At 40.3% G+C, this 20,140-nt stretch overlaps 1 protein-coding gene across 8 annotated transcripts in view; it reads left to right on the plus strand.

Moving 5' to 3' along the window:
• The window catches only part of PCNT (pericentrin), a 71,660-nt gene that overhangs the window by 32,789 nt on the left and 18,731 nt on the right, over positions 1–20,140 (plus strand). For 7 of the 8 annotated variants that reach the window (XM_063400181.1, XM_063400182.1, XM_063400185.1 and 4 more), the window contains 13 exons: positions 114–328; positions 786–997; positions 2,342–2,504; positions 2,984–3,127; positions 7,230–7,459; positions 7,905–8,024; positions 8,532–8,552; positions 10,626–10,853; positions 14,249–14,419; positions 15,548–15,700; positions 16,117–16,287; positions 16,546–17,658; positions 19,432–19,959. In XM_063400181.1, coding sequence (XP_063256251.1) covers positions 114–328; positions 786–997; positions 2,342–2,504; positions 2,984–3,127; positions 7,230–7,459; positions 7,905–8,024; positions 8,532–8,552; positions 10,626–10,853; positions 14,249–14,419; positions 15,548–15,700; positions 16,117–16,287; positions 16,546–17,658; positions 19,432–19,959 — 3,469 coding nt within the window. The remainder of the gene's footprint in view (positions 1–113; positions 329–785; positions 998–2,341; positions 2,505–2,983; positions 3,128–7,229; positions 7,460–7,904; positions 8,025–8,531; positions 8,553–10,625; positions 10,854–14,248; positions 14,420–15,547; positions 15,701–16,116; positions 16,288–16,545; positions 17,659–19,431; positions 19,960–20,140) is intronic. The other variant, XM_063400183.1, reaches the window with a different exon arrangement.

Here is a 20,140-nt window from a genome sequence, read left to right on the forward strand (position 1 = left end):
TGCCCAGCCATGGCAGATACCCATTTCAGACTGTTGGGTTTACAGTAGCTGCAAAGTGTCTTTCAAATCAAGTGTGTGCAGTTTGTCAAATGTTCAATATGCTTTTGTTCTAGGGAAAAACTGCGTGAATCTTACCAGCACGTTTTGAAACTGCTTATGGAGGTGGTGAGGGCCACAATAGCTATTGAGGACCTTATCTGTAGCAAGATTGGTCTTTGCCTTGATGACAGTCTGGCTTCTGGAGATTCTAAAGAAACTCAGAGTATTATGGAAGAAATGGGATTCATGCAGTATTTTAGAGCCAAAGAAAACCATCACCTAGAAAAAGGTGAGTACAAATCAGCTAACCCCGATGTAGTCAGTCCATATTCTTGAAAATGGTCTTTTCATTTCTTGTTGTATGGATAAAGATCAGAAAGAGAATATCTTTTTTTGCAATGCTTGTGTCTTTCAAAGTTGATCCACTCTTAACACAGCGTCTACCAATGTTCTCTCAGTTTAATTCTTTTAATAGTGCAACTACTAAAATGTTGTTGGAAAAGCTTGCATGGATTATGGGGCAGGAAAGATGGACCTGGTGAATACACAGTTCTAGGTCCTGATGTATAGCACAAGATTCCCAAACCTTGTGAAAAGCCCTCATGGTTTTTCAGCACTGAGTTGTTGTTGTGTCCAAGTTCTCCTGTAGTCCAGGACCACGTCGCTGCCTGATGTCGGTCAGCTGGTGACCGGTTTTGGGGCTAGCTGTACCTCTCTGTGTTTCTCAGTAGCCTCCTTGTTTTCAGCAGAGGAGCTGCTTGATGAAACCCTCACAGAACACAACCAGCTGTCTCCAGGGACTGCTGAGGTATCTGAGTTGAGCCAGTACTTATGTGAGAGTGTCTTTGCAAAGCCAGAATTGGCATGTGAAAGTGAAGAAATGACGCTGAAGATTTGTCACCGTCTGCGCACTGCAGTGGAGAGACTTCTGGAACTGGTCACAGAGTCAACTAAAGAGGTAAAGCTTTTTAATCTGTACAGAGTCTGCCTGGTCTAGTGGAAGATGTCCCTGCTCATGGCAGGGGTTTGGAACTAGCTGCTTTGAAAGGTCCCTTTCAACCCAAACCACTCCATGATTTTGTGGATGGCACTGAAAATGTGCCATCAGTTTTAAGTCTGTATTTAACCTTTTAACAGATCCAGTGGGAAGGCAATAAATTGGTCACCTTAAGTAGATTGAAACTAGAATTTTAAATTCATTAGGTAACTTCAGGAGAGCAGGAGTTTTTTTGAGGGGGTTTTATCACACTTCACATTGATGCTTTTTCAACACTGATAAGCAGGTTCAGGAAAGCTCAGTCCAATGTCAGAATGCTTGGGGAATATGTAGATAGCAGCAGACAAATGTCCTTGTAATTATATGCTGCTTTAATTGTGACAAAAGGAGGTGTGCATAATATAAAAGAACTTGAGTATTTCCATATTGAATTTTGCAATGTCTAGACTGCACATCTGGGGTAAATGCACAAGCAATGTATACATCTGAGGATTTAATTTAGTGTGACAATAATTAGTTTGTTGGGTAAGGAAGTCCCTAATTGAATAGAAGATGTGAAGGGGACAAACATGTGTTATTATTATAAATATAATATAATTAATATATAAAATTATATATTATATATATAATTAATATATAATTATATATTATAAATATAAATAAATTAATCTATTCATCAGGTATACTGTGAAACCTAGAGATATGTGTCTGTGTGAAATGTATATTCACCATCTTCTAAAATCCCTCCTAGAATGAGGTGCATGAATTTACTTTTAGGTACTGCTGATGGCTCCATGAGACATAGCTAACTTGTGGTTAAAGCACTTGCCCAAGCCACGGCAGATGTGGTTCTAGGTGACCTCAGCAGCTGTGGTCCAGCATGCTTTGCTTGCTGGTGGTGTACCTTGGAAACCTGATGATACAGGGACTTCACTGTCTGTTAGACATGACTGAATCTCCTAAAGAATTTAAGTGTCAGGATGCTTTGAATTTCAAGTGGCTCAGGAAGTGTCTAGCCTAAGCAGTTTAGGCAATAAGGAGGTATTTCTTTTTATGTACAGTGAAGAAACTTATGTTCCTAAGCAAGACTTGTGGCAAAAATACTGGTATGCCAGTACAGAGGTTCACCAAAGCATCCCGAGGTTTTGGGCAAAGTCGGTGTAGCACCACAATGAAACTTCAAAGCTTGGACCTTAACGTGTAAATGTGATTTAAAAATGGAGAAGGTTTTTGTTGCAATGTCTGTGGTGTTATTCCCCTGTGTGCCCATGCGGGGTCTGATGCTGGGAAATTGTTCACCTGCAGCTGGAGAAGATGCATGAGAACCACGCGCAGTTCGAGGAGGAGCTGCGCCACCGCAGCCGCGACACGGCCCAGGTGGTGAGCCAGCACCAGGAGCTGCTGCAGTGCCTCAGCGAGGAGAGCCAGGCCAAGAACCAGCTGGCACTGGAGCTGCACAAGGCAGAGGGTAGGGGAAGGAACCTGAGTGAGACTGCAGGGCCACTTACCCAGAGCTCGTTCCTTCGGGTATCTGGGATGTGTTTTCTGCCTCCTGGATTTCCGGGGCTCTAAATCTAACATTTGATCTCACTTTCTGGAGATTCTGTTTCTTCAAATGTCAGCCCTTAGCAGAGGATATGTTGTAGGCTCATCCCAGGCCATCAAAGCTTAATGATCCCCATTTGAATTCTGCAGATTTGGAGACACTTCGTGATGTGTCAGCCTCATAAAATCTTGATAATCTTAGAATACATTAACTAGTACATTTTACTCCTTAAGATACTTCAAAAGTCTAGCTGCAGCATAAACATAGGCCATCTTTTACTTCTTCCTTTTTATGTCACTTTCCACTGTTCGTCAAAAAATGTTTACTTGTGTTTTCAAGCTGTTTTTTCCCAATAGATGAGTTTGTCTACGGCTTTATTTGCATTCTGATTTGGCTTCCAGGCATTATTGAAGGCTACGTTGCAGAAAAAGCTGCCCTAGAAGAGGCCTTAAACCTGAAAGAGGAGTCTGAGCGTTGTCTCATTGTGGAGCTGGAGAGCATGCGGGAGCGCTTCCAGGAGCTAACCCAGGAGCAGGCAATTCTTGGTGAGTGCAGGGCAGAGCGTTCTTAGCACAAACAGAGTTGTCTCCAGTCAGGGCACATGGCCATGTGCTCCTGTCGTGGATCACAGTTGGGCTTGATGACCTAATGGGCACCCCAAGAGGTGAGAGGCTCCTCCTGTGAAGGCAGAAAGCTCCACAGGCATGGATCAAGGTCATCTGGGGCTTTGTGTCCCAACAAAGATGAAATGCCTGAAGATTGTCACTGTCTGTATGCCATACCCATTTTTGGTGCTTTAGGAGGTGAAATGGATCACAGTGCCCTGTTGGTCTTGTACATGTGTCTGTGTTTTGATTTCTAGGATCACCTGTTGCTGATGTAGCACAAAGAAAAGGGTCAGGTTTGTAATGACAAGTGTGGATTTTTTTCTTGCCGTGTTGCTTTAACACTGAATGAAGGAATTGATAACTTTTATTTTGATTTAACAAGGAAGAGTAGTACTTAATAACTAGGCCCCACAGGTTACTGGGTTTGTAAGTATCTTGGCTAAAAAAGGCTATGACTTCTGTGATGCAAAATTAGGAATATTCAATTCACTAATGAATATTTGAAGCGAAAGAGATGTTTTGCTGCCATCAGGCTTGAAGTGCATTGTGCCATTGTCTTTGTATTTGCCAGCTTCGTTTTTTTTTGAGGGGGTGGCGTGGGTTGGAAGCTGGCTGTGAGCCTCTAGTGATACAAAGTAGGCTGTCAAAATGAGTAAATGAAATTAAAGAAGGGAAGGAACAAGAAAAACATTTGAGGTGACAAAACTGTGAGCCAAAAAAAGTACAGCAAGAACTGAAGGATGTCTGAGAGAGATGAGAGAAACATAACTGAATGGATTGGTAGGTCAGAAAAAAGGAAAGCAGAATGGTAGGGAAGGCTAGTAAAGAAAGAGGAAAACAGAAATAAGCAGGAAGGATCAATAGAGTTATACTCTAATTTTGGAAATCAAGTGCTGTAGCCAAATATGTAGATGTCAAATTGAAAGAGGAATTTTTTTTTCCTCCTGAACTAAAGTTTGCATACTTAACTCCTGAGTGGCTAACATTTAGATCTGATAAATTTGTAGTTGCCATGACTGTTTTGTGGTCTACTCAAAATATAATTCTCCTTTTGTTTTTTAGATTAATTTTATTTATACACACATATATACTCAGATTCTTGTATATTCACTGTTTCTTTTTTCTGGACTTTTCCCCAGAGAGTGTGAGCTGAGTAGACCAAAATCACTCAGGTGAATAAAAAGTTATGTAAGTAAATTCCTGTTAGAGTCAAAAAGCTGCACTGAGCTTTCTTACCCATCACTGTATCTTTATTCCTTCTGTCTATTCAGATCTCCCTCAAACACTATTTTTAATTTAACCTATTTTTAGTAGCCATCTCACTGTCCTGAAATTTGCTACTGCCCTGTGAATGAGAGGGAATGTAGAGCCGAGTTGGTGATGGTGTATTTTGGGACTGACATTCTCCCAGGAGCTGCAGCCCAGCTCCTGCCAGCAGCTCCTTAGAACTTGAACAGTTACTTTTGCTGCAAGGGCCAAGTCCTGAAACCCATCCCCTCACCCTCACCCCAGCTATCTGTAGTACTCTTCCTCAGGTTTGAAATTGTTCGTAGTATGTGGAAAACATGATAAATAGAAATCATGCTGTTTGGAGTTGATTGACATGGGCTTATTCCTTGAAAAGCTGACATCTCCTCCTGTTTTTCATGTGGAGCACTAATGTGAGTAGAATGGCCTTGCTAATTAAAACTCTTTTGGAATGGAGCTTGGCATTTGCTAGTGATGGTGGGCATGGGAAGGAGTGTGCTGGGGCCTTTCTGAAGGGGAATTGCATGGTGTGAAGTAGCATTAATAAAATAGGTTTGTCTCTACAAAGAAACAAATCTCTGAGCTGGTGATCTGTTGGTATGTTACTTCAAATTCTGTTTATACACTTGGGAAACGTGCTTAAAAAAATAAATGAAAAAATTTGTCAGAAGGATTGCGCTTAGAGGTTGCCAAAATTTAATACCTGCTTTCTGGTACTGCTGATTCCAGGTAAAATCTGTTTGCCTAATTATTTTTTTCAATTAATTTGCATTTCTATCTGAGGAGGTGACTGACTGTGTAGGTCAGTGTTACCCAGTCAGTATCTTGTTCTTCATAAAGCACTAGTGTTCTTCTGGAAGCTAAAAAAGAACCCATCAGCTGTGTTTCTTAGGATATAGGAGACAAAATCCTTGTGCTTGTTTTCCCAAATACCAGTTCTTTTCTCTCAGGGTCAGTGTAAATCCATGACCTTCCTTTGGGTGCCCAAATATCTCTGGCACCTGACCTTGCCCTCCTCCCTGCACCATGTATTAGTAAATACACTAGAGTGGTGTTTTATTCACATTCTTCCCATCTCCTGCTTGGCAAAACACAGCTCTTGGCAAAAGATATTCTGTCATGCAGCTATGGCCAAGATTGAGTGTCCTTGTGGAATTCAGACTTCTCTTGGTTTTGTGAGGTTTTTTCTGTTGCATCACATGATACATATAATACATGATATGTACAATACATCTCCAAGGGGACTGGGAGAGAAATTAGGGGAGAGTCTTCACTTGATGCATTCTGCCAGGGCCAGAGTTACATCCACAACCAAATGAATGTTTGGTTATTTATTGTGATTATTTAAAAATAAAATAAAAAGTAGGGAGTGTGGCACAGTGATTGCACTGTGGTTATTACATAGGCTATAATTAGTGCTTGGAGTTAAATGTAGCTGGAGTGTAGCTGTAATCCACAGCAGGATTGCTGTGGAGCTCGAGAGCTCAGGTAGTCCATGTTTTTGTCCCAAACTTTCCTTGATTCTTTTGGCTTTTTTTTTTTCCAGAGCCAGAGAATTCACAGACTTTTGATATTGATTTCCATTATCCTCACTCATTTTCCCCAATGTGTAGGGTAAACGTTGTTGCATTATTCCAAGGCTGTCACACTTATCTTTTTATACATTAACATGGAAATTTTCATCATTTTTTGCTTAGTATCAAGGGTCTAGAAATGTCATTAAATATCTGTGGATAATGAAGCCCTGGAAGAAATGTTGTAGGTATGCTGTGGTAGCAAAGATTTGTAAGAGCAGCTTGTAATGATACCAGGTCAGAAATCACATGCATTGAATTGGTCCTACTTCAAAAGGGGAATTGCCCGTTCTGGAAATTGGGCTGGATGGTTTCTTAAGGTCCTTGTTGGATCACAGACTTACCTCTAACCTATGACCAAAAACATTTGAGGTGAATAATGGAACATTTGAAAGGTAAAATCATGAGCTCTTGCAGCACCTTGCTTTGATACAAAATAGGCTTCTTTTCCTGCTCAGGTTACTAGCTATATTCACGTGAAAGTAGCTTTTCTCCAAGAGTATTCACAGTAGGGTTCTCAGTTTTGGTCTCCTAAACAGTGTATTCAGTGCATCCAACTGACTGAAAATGCAGTTTGTAGCTGTAAATTAACTCTTGATAACTTAAGTAATTGGAGCTATGTACACTTCCCTTTTTGGTATTTCTTTTGCAGTCTGCATAGGGAAGATATGTGCCATCTGTTTTCCCAGGTGTTTTCTTCCCTTTGTAAACACAGAACTGGACTGATTTTCTGTAATCATGATGTTTCTCTGGATTGTAATCCCTACTAAGAGAAAAATAGAGAAATACAGTAAGTTTGTTTTTTCATAGCAGCTGGCTTCAGGGTCAGGCTGGGCAGCGGTGGCCACTGGAAAGATGGGCTGGGTGCTGACTCACCAGGAGAGGTGGCAGCAGCAGTGTCCAGCATGGCACAAAGCAGCAGTAAGGCAGAAACTGGCCCAGGACTGCAGACTGGATGGCTGAGGAGGATCCTGGCATGAGAGTCTGGAGCAACTGAGAACTCTGTATTGGATGGACTGATTAAGGAGAGATTTGGGACAGAAGGGGAGGCAAGGATTTAGGCTAGAGTAGTGTAGGATGTGAGACAGCCCACCTTGAGAATAAATAATTTTCTTTGTTTTGATGCTGTCCAAAATACCCAAATTTAATCTCATCAGAAACATTTGGCTTTTGTACCCTTTCCTGACAGGTTTTATTATTTCTGTGTTCTTACTCAGGTCTGCTCAAGGAAGTAGAATTTTTGTCAAAGGAGAAACTTGAGCTTCAGTGTCAGGCAGAAAAAGACCATTCCAACTTCCGCTCTCAGATGAAGGTCTTGGAGGTGGAACTGGAAGAGCAGCTGCACAGTAACCAAGACCTGGCTACAAAGCTGCTGGAGGTTTCTGAATTAAAACAGCAAATTGAAGTTCTTGAAAAACAGCTTAAAAACCAGCGGCAGTTCATGGATGTGAGTAAGACACCACATTTCCAAGGGTTTGGAGGTGGTGAATTCTTGTCCTGTTTGAGACATGCAAGGTGGTTCCCAAAATGGGCTATTTTCATTTTTGGTTGAAATTAAGACCTTGGTGTTCTTTCCGCATGAAAGAAGAGAAAAGTTAAATTTTCAGTTCAGTTTTTGTAGTATTGCGGGGTAACTTTTCCTTTTTATTAAAGGATAATTGCAGTTTATATGTATGTTGCAGTCAAAAAGGTGCTTTTTCTTTTTTGTTTCCCTGTAACTGTATATATGACTTCAGGACTACCAGAAGGTAGTCCTTATTAATATTAATAATTAGTTAATTATTTTTTAAATTAAGTTTCTTCGCCACAAAAACAAACCCCAGTTCTTCTTGTACTCAAGACTGTAATGAAATCTTCAAAAGTATTTTGATTCTCTCTGGCTGTGTTTACAGGAACAAGCCATAGAAAGGGAACATGAACGCGATGATTTTCAGCAGGAAATTCAGAAATTAGAAGAACAGTTAAAACTGTCAGCAAAACCACAACCTTCAGGACAGTCCAGAGAGCAGAGGGTGAGTAAAATCAGACTGGGTGGTCAATGGAGTTTGTTTATTCCAATTAAATACCCAAACTGTGTGTTCTATGGGGTCTGGCTCTTGGGAGACTTCTCTTCCTCAGTTACCTAGACAGCAGATTTTTCCCCAGCTGACTGAACTACATTTAGGCAATGAGGGTGCACTTACATGACTTGTTATGGAGATGGAAAGAACTGTTGCATGTGCTTTACAGTAAAGTTTCTGAGTCTGGTTTAAATGAACCAAGGAGGGCAACATTATGGACACTGCTCTAAAAAGCACATCTGAGAAATGACTTCTGGGTGCTAATTGTGTTTATTTTTTACACCTAAATAATTGTAATAGAGATGTCCTTTGTCTGTATGCCTCATCCTATTTAAGTTTATAAATGAGTCCTTGTTTACACATTTTTGTTTGTTTGATGCTTGGCTTCAAAGATTAACTTTTGCTTTTTTTTTTCCTTTTGATTGGTTGTTTTTTTTCACATAAATGAACATTATACAGAACTATGAATTGATTCTACAGGTATGGAAAACAGCATGAATGTCTCTTAACTCTTCTTTCTTTTTCCTTTCAATCCCTTCTAGATATGCTTTAGCTTTTTTCCTTTTCTTGATATGTCAAGACATGACTCAGCAAGACTTGGAGCAAGTTTGAGGGTGGCAGAATACTTACAGGGAATGAAGAACTGCTTTCAATTTAATTTCCTGTACATAGGTCCTTAGCTCCCCTGGCTTATTGCTCGGAGGTGTTGCAGGCAGTTATTCACTGGAACACTTATTTTGGTATAAGAGGAGAAGCTGAGGTTTGGAGCATGAAACAAAGATACTGGCATGGTGATGATTAAACTGTGCCTTAGCCATCAGCCTTTGTTTGTGGCCTGACTCTTATCAAAACTTGTCAAGGGGTTCATTTCATTTCCATCTAGTGATGGAATTGTGTGCCTCAGTGTTAGAGGTTCACGTCTGCATCTTGGATATGAATGAATTTCCAGTGTATGAGTTTTCCATGCTGGAGGGCATAGGTGAAAAAAGGAATGCTGTAGCTTTGCAACCTCTCTGGGAAAGGATGAAAACTAACTTGGAGAAGAACACACAAGGATGGTAACTAAGCAAGTGACAATTGTGGGTAGGGTGAGGAATGCAGGCGTTCTGTGCCAGGAAATGTCAGTATTTGTTCAGTTGTTTAATGCAACATCAGTAAGTGCTTAACTCACTCCAAACCAGCTCAAGTGAACTCCTGATTTCTGCATGTAGCAGTTAAAACAAGTTTCCCCCTGGTGTTTACTGGTACAAGGTATGTGTACAAGGGATTGTTTTGTGAAAAGAGTGTGGACTGGTTCTTGGGAGCTGCAGTGTGCACTGTGAGAGGGTATGTGGAAGTGTTTTCTCAGCTACAGGATTGCAGCACCAGCTTTCCAGCAATGTGGTATTAAATGCTTTTTATGTCCCAAGTGTCATTGTTTTGGGATTCTGATCCAAAATTTTGTACCATTAGAAAGATTAGACTTGTAGAAGATTTTTCTATACCCAAAAGTTTTACTGTAAGCCCTGTGTTATGGTTAGCAGTGGTTAGTTGCTGATAAGAAGGGAGTAAGATTCATACACGGTCAGGGAAATGCTTGTGCCTCTAAGCAGTTGGAAATGTCATGTTCACAACTTCTGGGTTTCTTAACCAGTCTCCTACACTCTCCCTGCTTAATAATTTGACTCCTCTGTTTGCTCAAGCGTGTTGTCCTGCTTTAGTAGTATCTGCACAATACTTTGAAGATGTAAAGATCTATGTTAATCCAAAGAATTTTTATTCCATAATGTTGAAGTGGGATTTACATCAATTCAGACACTTTCTGATGAACAAAACACTTATTTTGTAAGATCCCATCTTCCTTGCTCACGGGTATTGACCAAATTACTTCTCCTTTCCCTCTGCTTTCCTGCCTGAGCTCACTTTCACTATGCTAAATGACTATCACACCCTGAGGTAGTCTGTCTATCACACCAAAGCTCCTAGCCTTGCCTTCACCTTGATTACTGGGATGAATGAATGACTGTTTTCCTGCAGCTAAAATTCAAAATTGGTATCCTCTCCATATTTAAATGATTTTCGGAAAGTGAATACCTATCCTATGTTGGCTCCTGGGAATCTCTCTGATTGCATATTTACCCTCAGTTCTTGGTATCTTCCTTTAGACTGGAATGCCTTGGAATATTGGAAGAGGATTCTGAGGTTACAGAAACAAATCCAATGCTATTATTAGTAACTCATGTAGTCTTGGTGGGTTTTTAATCTCATAACCAACTATAACCCTCTCACCAAAAGGCTCCTTTGAGAGTATGCCTTCATCTAGTACTTTGGGAGTACTGCAGATGCTGAGAGAGTACTCAAACATGTGTCTAAGAGCTGCTGCATTTGGAAAACAAGATTTCAGAAAGCTAACTTCTTCATACTTTCTATGCATACTTAGTTTCTACACCTGGGATTTTAGCACCACTTTAATCCATAGTCAAACCTTCTTTAATGTGAAATTACTCTTGCTTTCAACTGGCGGGAAGTTTGTTCATATTGCCTGACTATCTGTATACTGTGATTTCTGTGTAGGTAGAATCTTTGCAAGCAGAAATAAAAGAGAAGATAGATGATTACAATAAACTGTTACTAGAAAAGGAGCGAAAACACCACGAAATTGCAGCTCGTGATGAAGAGATAGAGAAACTGGTGGCACAGATCCAAGAGCTGAAGCTCAGTGGTGCTGAGGTCTCAAAGACTGTGCACAGCTTGGAACAACAGCTGCAGAAAATGAAGAAAGTGGAAACTGAACTGAAACAGGTAATTTTAAAATCCTTATTTAAAGGATTTATGGGGGTTGTCTGTAGTGTTTGCAACGCTGTCTGGCTCCCAGTGGTGAGTTAAACTGATGTATTAATGGCATATATCACAGCCACAGTTTTAAATAATCTCCGTTTCTACAAACTCTAAGTCCATTGTAAAGACTAATGTACTACTTGTAAGTAGTATGTACTTAGATATTACTTACAAGGCTTAAATAAGACTTAAAGTCCTACTATGGAGACTGCTTTTGACAGTTGTCATGTTTGCTGCTTCAGAGCTGGTCTTGTACTTGTCTGGAACCTTCTGAGAAGGTGGTGTTAGTGAATATCAAACACTGAGGGTCTTCAATAAGTACCTGTGTTTAAAATCAAATTATCTGAATCTGTAGCCTTTCTTGTTCTGTGTCTTTGAAGGCAGATGTTTGCCGTAGTCCAAAACTTCTAGCACTTTGTTACTACTACAGAGTTAATCACAGCCTAATTAAGCCTAATTAAGAATGACAATCTATTTAGCAAAAGTTACCAAACAGCTGAGTAACTTTTTCTACCATCTGAAACTATATATTCCGTGTCCTTCCAATAATTTTCCAACAATACTTTTGAGTATTGTTGAAAGCTTTGTGGAGATCTTGTTGCCTGCAGTCTCCTAAGAGGAGGTTATAAGGTGGGGTCAGCCTAGAAGGTGCAAACGAAAGGATGAGAAGATATGCATATAAAAAAGAGAAATTCCAATTAAATGGAAGGGGGAAGTGGTCACACTGGGGACAGCCACTCCTCAAAGGAAGCTCTGAGTGGCAGTGGTGTCTCTGACTGGAGATACATGTAGCTTTGAGACTGATCAGTATCAGTTCTAAACCGATTTTCCATTCCTTTCAAAGTTGAAGCAGGTAGATAAGTTTTGGGTTGAGAGTGAGAGATTAATTTTTTTAAGACCAGAAAGGGCAGTTACCCATAGCAGTGTAATTTAATGTGTTTTGAGAGAATGTTTGTGAGGAGTTTTTGTGGGTAATCGTACTCCCATTGGATTTACATGTATAAATGCATACACAACCCCCCTGTATGTTTATATTCTTATTATATAATTATTATAATATCTGTGATATAGAAACAAAGTCCAGTTAAGCATGTGTAAAGAAGAAAAACGGGAGTGCTCCCTCAGTCCATTGTACACCATTCTTTCAAGAGCAGTACAAGAAAATTGCCTGAGCAGAGCCAGCTTGGTTGTGCTTCAAGTCAGAGAATTCTGAAGACTTTTCCGAGCTTAATTTTTTCTGTGGTTTATCCAAACATACAGAAGCCATGCCCATTTACTTTGTTTGCCTTGGAGTGGATGGAGATTGTGTTGCCGTTTGCTGTTGGCAAGTTGCTTTTTTGCCTGGAATCTTGGCTTGCTGTTAAACAGACTTTCTTTATCCATGTGAATTCAGAATATTCTTTTGGTTGTGTAAATGTCCCCATCAACTGGTGTTTTGTAAATATCTTAAATAAGCCAGACTCAGACACTCTTGAGTTTGGTTTTTCTTTTTTTCCCCCGGAAACCAGTTTATCCAATCTAAACAAGGTTGTGCTATTCAATTTGCCACCTGAAAGCATTGTCTTGAAGACAACAGCTTGTCTTGAAGCGATTTTGTGCAGTAAATGAGTTCCAATGGAGCGCTAGGAACCATTACATGCCATGGCATTTTTCTGTAAAAGTACACTTGATGTGAATGGCAATTGCAGAGTTTTATCTGCCAAATTTCAACATATGAAAAAAATGCATGCGTTGGAGGTGATGGAGAAATAGGTCTGGAAATAGAATGTCTTGAATCTAGAATTGCTTGTGATGAGTACTGAGCAGGGTCACAGCTCACAGATCCGTGTGCCCTGCTGTTGTGCACGGAGCAGGTGTTGGTTCTGTCCTCTCCCATTCCTTTCGGTGGTTCAGGTTGCTGATAGGTAACAGTGAAGCTCCTGGAAGGGCTCTGTTGGGAGCATTGCTCATCCTTTTGCTGGAGATCTAAAAAGTGGGGCTGACTTATGGAGTCTGCTCCGCTGTGGATTTTGGGATTCATGGAAGAAGGCACCAGGTTAGACCACGTGGGAATGAGCACCCAGACAGTCTTACAGTGAAGGTGCATTAGATAAAGGCTTGATTTTTGCCTAGTTTGCCTCTTGATTCTGCTGGGTCACTTGGCAACCTCAGGACATGGCAACTGGAGAATGGCAGGAGGAGCTGAGCTGTTCTGTGCAGAGCTCTGCTGCACTGCACACCTGCAGCTCTGTTGTGCAGGAAAGGCAGGGACACTGAGCGAAGGCAGCCCACTTCTGCAGCAGTCTGCATTGCACAGGGCTGCTGAAGGGTTTTGGTCACTGGTCAGTGTGGTTGTAGTGGATAAAAAAACAAAACAAAACAAACTCTGCTGTTGCTTGGGGCTTGGTTTTATGTGTGCTCTTTCCTGCAGGGCTGCCAGAGAGCCTGGTTGATATCACAGCTTTCATGTGAGGGCAAGAAAAATTTCTGGTTTCCCCTTACCTGTTGATACTGTGATACAGCATTAACTTTGCAATTTATTTTTATTTTTTTAATTGCTACAACTTTGAGTTTACAAGCAGAAGATGTGCTCTGAGTCTTACATCTCTTGAGCTAGAGAAAAGATGTTTAAATTTATGTAATTTTTTACAAGTTATACAATGAGTAAAAGAACCTATTATAGATGTGTGCATTAAACTATGGGCAGAGTAAGTGTTGAAAAGCAAAGGCAATTACTGCCCTAAGTTTCTTTTCAAGCTTTCCTTTATTGTGTTAAGTACAGATATGTATGCTTATTGTTTGGACAATTCCCAAGTGAACCTTTCCTCCTTGGACTGACCCAGCAATTGAGAAGGAGGATCAAAACTCAGTATTTTTCAAATAAAATAAGCTATGGTAGCCTGGCAGATTACAGGCTGGACAAACTCAGTGCTGCTTTATCACATTCTGACTGAACTTGGTGTATTTGTGGGTAGGTTTTGATCTACCCAGAACTCTTCATTTCCTAAGTTGTGTCCATCTATCGAATTTAGTTTGGCACATATATGGTATCATAATAAATTTGGAAATGGCTACAAGAACAAGATGTTCTTAAACATATAAAATGCTGTATAACTGAGAAAGTATAATTTATCACTGAATGCTAAATTTTCAGCAGTTAAACTTGGATTACAAAAATAAAGAAGTGAAAACTTTAATGAGCTGAAAACATTCAGTTGTTTTGAATTCCTATTTCTTTATAGGCCACTGAGATTATGTACTTTTCTCCTTGTACTGGCTGTGTCAGGGTCAGCAAAGCGTTTCAGCAGGTTTGTTCTGGTTAAGTAGGTTTGTATATGGACAGCAATTAATTCTAACATTAAAACAAAATCATTTTTCAGGATAAAGAGGCGTTGCAGCAGCAGCAGTACAATAACTTGATCCAGATCTCTGCCCTGCAGTCCAAACTGGATGAAGCAAGGCACCGAGTGCCAGTGGATGGCGCTTCTGCCCCGGTGCTGAAGGAGCAGCTGCAGGCAGAGCAGGAAGCGCTTCAGGCCAGGGAGAGAGAGGTGGGAGCTTTGGGAGAGTTCCACACACTTGGAATTGCTTTGGCCTCAACCAACTTTCCTTTTTCTTGGCTTGTTCTGTGTCCATCTCCTTTCCTGCTGGAAACCATCTGTGATGATTTGTGTAACTTTGAGACTGATCAGTATCAGTTGTAAACTGGTTTTCCTTTCCTTCCAAAGTTGAATTAGGTAGATAAGCTTTTGTTTGAGAGTGAGAGAGAATTCTTTTAAGACCAGAAAGGGCAGTTACCCATAATGGTGTAATTTAATGTGTTTTGAGAGAATGTTTATGGTGAGTTTCTCTGTCAAGCTAAGAAGAAACACAGAGAAAATGCTCACAATATCTGGAACTCTTATTGGATTTACATGTATAAATGCATATACAACCCCACTGAATGTTTATATTGTTATTACATAATGATTATAATATCTGTGATATAGAAACAGGGTCCAGTTAAGGATGTGTAAAGAAGAAAAAAACAGGAGTGATCCTTCAGTCCATTGTGCACTGTTCTTTCAAGAGCAGTTCAAGATAATGAAAACTGATTTCTTAAAGATGGAATTTCCATTTTTCTTATGAAGTCTGGTTTCAACAATCATAATTCCCAAAGCCACTATACTATGCTACCCATTAAGGCAAGAGATGATAAAAACAGTGGATGGCAACATGACACTGCAGAGAAAAGTGTGGTTACTGAATCATCTCTGTTGTCTGTGTTACTGGGATTGGCACTGCAAGGCTCATTTCTGGCTTCTGTGAGGAGAAGGATGGTGTTCATATTAACTGCTTGTCATTGTTGCACATCAAATGCTAATATGTCTCATATTGTTACATCAGATGACGCCACTCAAGCCTTTTGATCACTAACAATACACATTAATGGCTCTTTCGTGAGCAGGTCGATTTTTAAAAAGAAAACAGAAAAACCCACCTTTGCGGTTTTGCAGATGAGGAGCTGGAACACAAGTTTCTCACTCTTTTTATGTCTCAGGTGTTTTATTAATGCAGGTTGATTAGAGTTTAAATAATTGAATTTGCTGAAGTTACTTCTTGTCATTAAATAATACAATAAATCAAGTTTTATCTTAGAGGACTTAATTGAAACAGCTATGCATCTTTTTTTTTTTTAGATCGCAAGCTTGCTAGACCAAATAGAACAATATAAAGATGACTTGAGCAAGAAGGATGAAGAGATACTGCAGTTGAACTTGCAGTTAGAGATACAAAAAAACTTAAGTACTTCCAACACCATCCAGCTGCAGGCAGAGAATGCACACTTGCAGGTAGGTTCCTCTAGCTTCAGTGCATTGCCTAAATTGGCAGAGAGCTGCTTTCTCGAGTGTTGAGGTCTTCATCTCATGATGTTGTAAGCAGAGATTTGGGTTGTTTCTCTTGCCATCAAATGCTGCATTACCTGTACAAGACTAGTGCTGGGTATCATAGAGCCAAAGCCTCCCAGTGTTTTGGAGTCATGCTTGTATTATCTTCTACAGTGGTTTGATTTAAATCAAAAGCTGAGGTTATTTTCTGGGTTGGGGCAGTCTAATACAGTGGTGCAAACCCAGAGAAACTGTAGTTGTGTTCCCGAGCTCTGCATAGTAGTAAAGAGGAGAATATTTAATAAAGCCCCTAGTTCTGTTCTGCCATTAGGTTGAGAGAGAAAGTCCTTTCTAATGAGATTTTTGGTTTTTCTGGTCAGGAGGATCTAACAAAACTTCATGTGAAGCAAAGCCAGGACCTGGGTATGAGTGATTCCTCAGCTTTGTCATTCCCACAAGCACTGCTTGAAGAAAAGAATCAAGAAATCGATCACTTGAATGAGCAGATGAAGAGGCTTCAGCATGAGCTGCAGAATGCTCTGGAGAATAAAGTAAGAGTGCTTACAGTATGTTCATCGCTTGATTTTGGGGGGAAGCAAGGTGTGCAGATTCTCATTGTAAATGAAATCTGTTTAATCATTCTCTTAGGAAAGCAGAGATTGTTTTGACAAGTTACCGGCTGAAATGTGTGGTTCTTCCTGCTGTTAAAGTGTGATTTACTGCTTGTGTGATTCAGAAGAGAACTATTAACTCTGTGCAATAATAATTGCCTACAAACAGTAATATTCAGTCCTCATCCTTTTGCTTAGGTTGCAGGAGACCAAAAACCTGAAATTGAAGAGCTCAGGTCAATGGTTGAGCATCTTCGCCTTGACCAGGAGAGGCTGCGTAAGGACAAGGATGAAGAGGTGGAGCAGCTCCATGGAGTGATTGAGAAGCTTCAAAAAGAGCTGGCACAGTTTGGAGCAGTATGTCATGAAGACAGTGACAAACAAGTTTATTTCTATGAAGTTGGATTGGAAGAGTCAGTGGAAAACCTTCAGAATGAGTTGAAGAAGGGACTGGTAGATTGTCAAGGTGATGCTGATCCAAACAAAAGAAACACGTCAGTACTCTCCAAAGTGAGAGAACTTCAGGAGGAACTGGAGCTTGTCTCAGCTTCTAAAGAAGCTCTGCAGCAGCAACTGGAAAAAAGGGAATTGCAGCTCAAAACAGAAGTGGGAATTTTGGAGAAAAAATGCCAACAGTTGCAAGAGTCATCAGAGAAGTCTGTTGCAGAGCTCACCTCCCTGAGAATCCAGCACCAGGCACTTCAGGAAGAATACAGCGTTTCCCAAGCTCGTTTGTCTCAGAGAGAGGCTGAGACAAAGATGATTTCATCTCGAGTTCAAGAACTTGAAGATAAGGTGAGAGAAAGGGAAGCAAATATTCTAGAGAAAGAGATGCAAATTAAGACAATGGCAGATCAAAGAGAAGCTGACACGACTGAGCTGCAGTACTTAAGAGAAAAGACAGCAGAGCTCCAAACAGAGCTGGAAAAGAGAGGTGCAAGTCAGGCACAAGATGTTTGCAGTCTTCAATTCGAAGTTTCTAGACTTGATTTCCAGGTGCAAGCACTGAGTCAGAAAGAAGTAGCTTATCTGAGAGAAATCCAGGAACTGCAAGGGAGCACCGCAAAACTGAAAGGTGAAATCAAGGCGCACATGAAAGAGCTGGAAGCCTTACGAGTGGAAAGAGCTGAAATCCTGTCACAGTTGGAGTCCTGCAAGCTGGCAGAGCAAGTAGGTCATGAAGAGACAAAATTTGTGAAGCCATTCTGCCAGAGTAAAAGAAAAGGTGTAGCCCTTAAAAACGGAATGCAGGACTTGGAATCAAATATTGATCAGCCATTTGGAGTATTGGCTTCCCCGACCGCTAAACCGGTACATGATTTGATTTTTAATAGTATTACTTGTTGGGGAGATTTCTTAGAATATATTTCTAGATTAACAGATTAAATACATTTTCCCCATTTTATTCTATTTTGCGTGTGACAGCAGTTAGTAGGTGACATCCCTTCTTTCTTTCCATCTGTGAGTTCTTCCCAGCTTATTCTTTTCCTCCTGATCTCCTGAGGATGGGGAGTGAGAGGGGGGCATCTGCAAGCCAAGCAATGAGCCCACCATGAGCTACCATGACTGTCTGCCATTCTTCATGGCCGTATTGGAGAACTGCTTGAAAACACTTCATCATGTTTCCTTTTCTTTTCAAAAATTCTTACTTACTCTTACTCTTTTCTTGTAATTATTCTGAATCTTTTCTGGAACCATTTGCTCCAAGTAACCTAATCTTCTTAAATTCTTACTAAATCACTTAATTTTAGAAAGCAGTAGGACCCAGGTGACCCTTTTTTCGCAGAGTTGTGGAACTCTGTCATACACCAAGTTACTGTCTTCAAAGGCTGTCTTACAATGAGATAAGTGCTAGTTAAGAGGGCTTATGTGAAGAGTTGGAGTGTACAGGAAAGGCAAAACATTCAGTGTCAGGCTTGAGTGGATTTTCAGGGCCCTGCTTGGCGCTATGTTCTAATAATCATCCAAGGTAGATGACTTATTTAAAGAAATGATAGGATAACCATTAATGACATGTTTCTTTTCAAAGCAGAAATGAAGAGTGTAGCTATGCAAAACAGGTGATCACTCCTGGCGTTTATTTTTTTATTTGCTGGAAGATCAGGTTTGGAGCAACGCCATCAGTGCCTGGGTGGCATTGTACATTCAGGGTCTGCCCCAGAAATCTCCCAGGAAAAGGGAATAGGTGGGAAGAGTGTTCAATGACTCAGGCAGATTGATTGGTGCACTTCAGCCCATGGAACGTGTCTGTACAAGGCAGCAGACTTCCAGTTCAGTGGCTACTAGACCATGTTGTTTATACAAGCAGGGATACATTTCGAAGGATATCAGAGAATGCTGGCATGCTGGGGGCAGTTAAATGATTTAAAAATCACTTTTCAAGCAGAAACTCAGACTCTGAAAGGTTTAAATAGATGTTTTTGTGTCAGTTTGTGTTTCCATGTTGAAGTGCTAGAAGTTTTTAAGTAGGATGAGGAGGGATAATCATCAAAATTGGAGAATATGTTGAATCAAAGTAAATAAACTCCCATGCCTTCAAGCACTCATTACAATAGACTTTTTCTATGGATCTACTTCATCCTAGTATTAGCAAAAATGGAATACAGCATTCTTAAGGGAGCAAAGAACCCCTCCTACAGTTATGTTTGGGTTCCAAAGTGGAAACAATGTGAGAATTATGAAATGTATTACAATGAAAGCTGGAGGAGCAGCAAAATGAGTAAAGTCCTGGCAGCCAGCACTAGGCTTAAAACAGATGATGGAGAGAACAAAAGGATTAAGATGGTGGTCTAAAATTATACTGATGATAGTTACTCACTGTATCTGACAAACTAGCAGGTATGGAGGATGAAACAGAAGTTCCATGTTGACAGGTTTAAAATAAACTAAAATATCTTCTCAAATAGTGCATTATTTAGACTCAGTCACAGAATCAGATTAAAAGAGTAATTTTATCTTAAAATTAAATAACGTGATTGAAGGAAAAATCAATAAATGCTAAAAGGTCTTTAGGTGCATGCATCTCAGTTTGTAAAATCGTACTCAAATTCCATTAAACAATTAATATGTGTTATTTCATTATAGGAAAAAGATGAAGCTATGCTTGACTTGACAATTGACAATAAAAATCCAAAAATGCAGATTGAGCAATCACAAGAAAATATCTTGCTCCGGGAGCTGGACGTGATCTGCAGCTCTGAAGGGGATCCAGATTTGAAAAAGCACTGCCAGCAAGTGCTGGAAATTCATCAAACTCCTGATTCACCAAAAGACAATCTGAACATAGACAAAGAGACTCCAAAAGATTACCAGAATTTAATTGCAAGTATGTCTTCATGGGGCTCACCTGAGATCATGAGAAAGCAAGATATAAGCATGGAGCTTCAGCCAGTGCTGCACCTGACACCCTTCTCAGAGGGTGAAAACACAGATTTTCAAATGGTGCACACAAGGTCATCTCTGCAAGGAGGTAATTCAATATCCCTGGGATATTCTAATCTGGATGAAAATGGCAGTGGGGATGCAGCAGTGGGAATAGATAGAAAATCTCCAGCTTTCTCTGAAAGCACCTATTCTGTTGATGATGAGGAAGACATGGAGAAGAAGTTTCTGGTAAGTGATATTTCCTGTCTGATTTAACTCTTATTAAATAAGACTGCTCAGCCCTGTCCCTCTGGCATCACTGAGGGGCCACAGACTCCAAGTTGTAGAAACCTACACACTGCTGGGAGGAGATCCAATGAAGTTCTGGACATACACTTATTAGTCCTCTCTTACTGTGATAATAACTGAT

This window comes from Prinia subflava, chromosome 6, assembly GCF_021018805.1.
Source record: "Prinia subflava isolate CZ2003 ecotype Zambia chromosome 6, Cam_Psub_1.2, whole genome shotgun sequence".
Classification (NCBI taxonomy): Eukaryota; Metazoa; Chordata; class Aves; order Passeriformes; family Cisticolidae; genus Prinia; species Prinia subflava.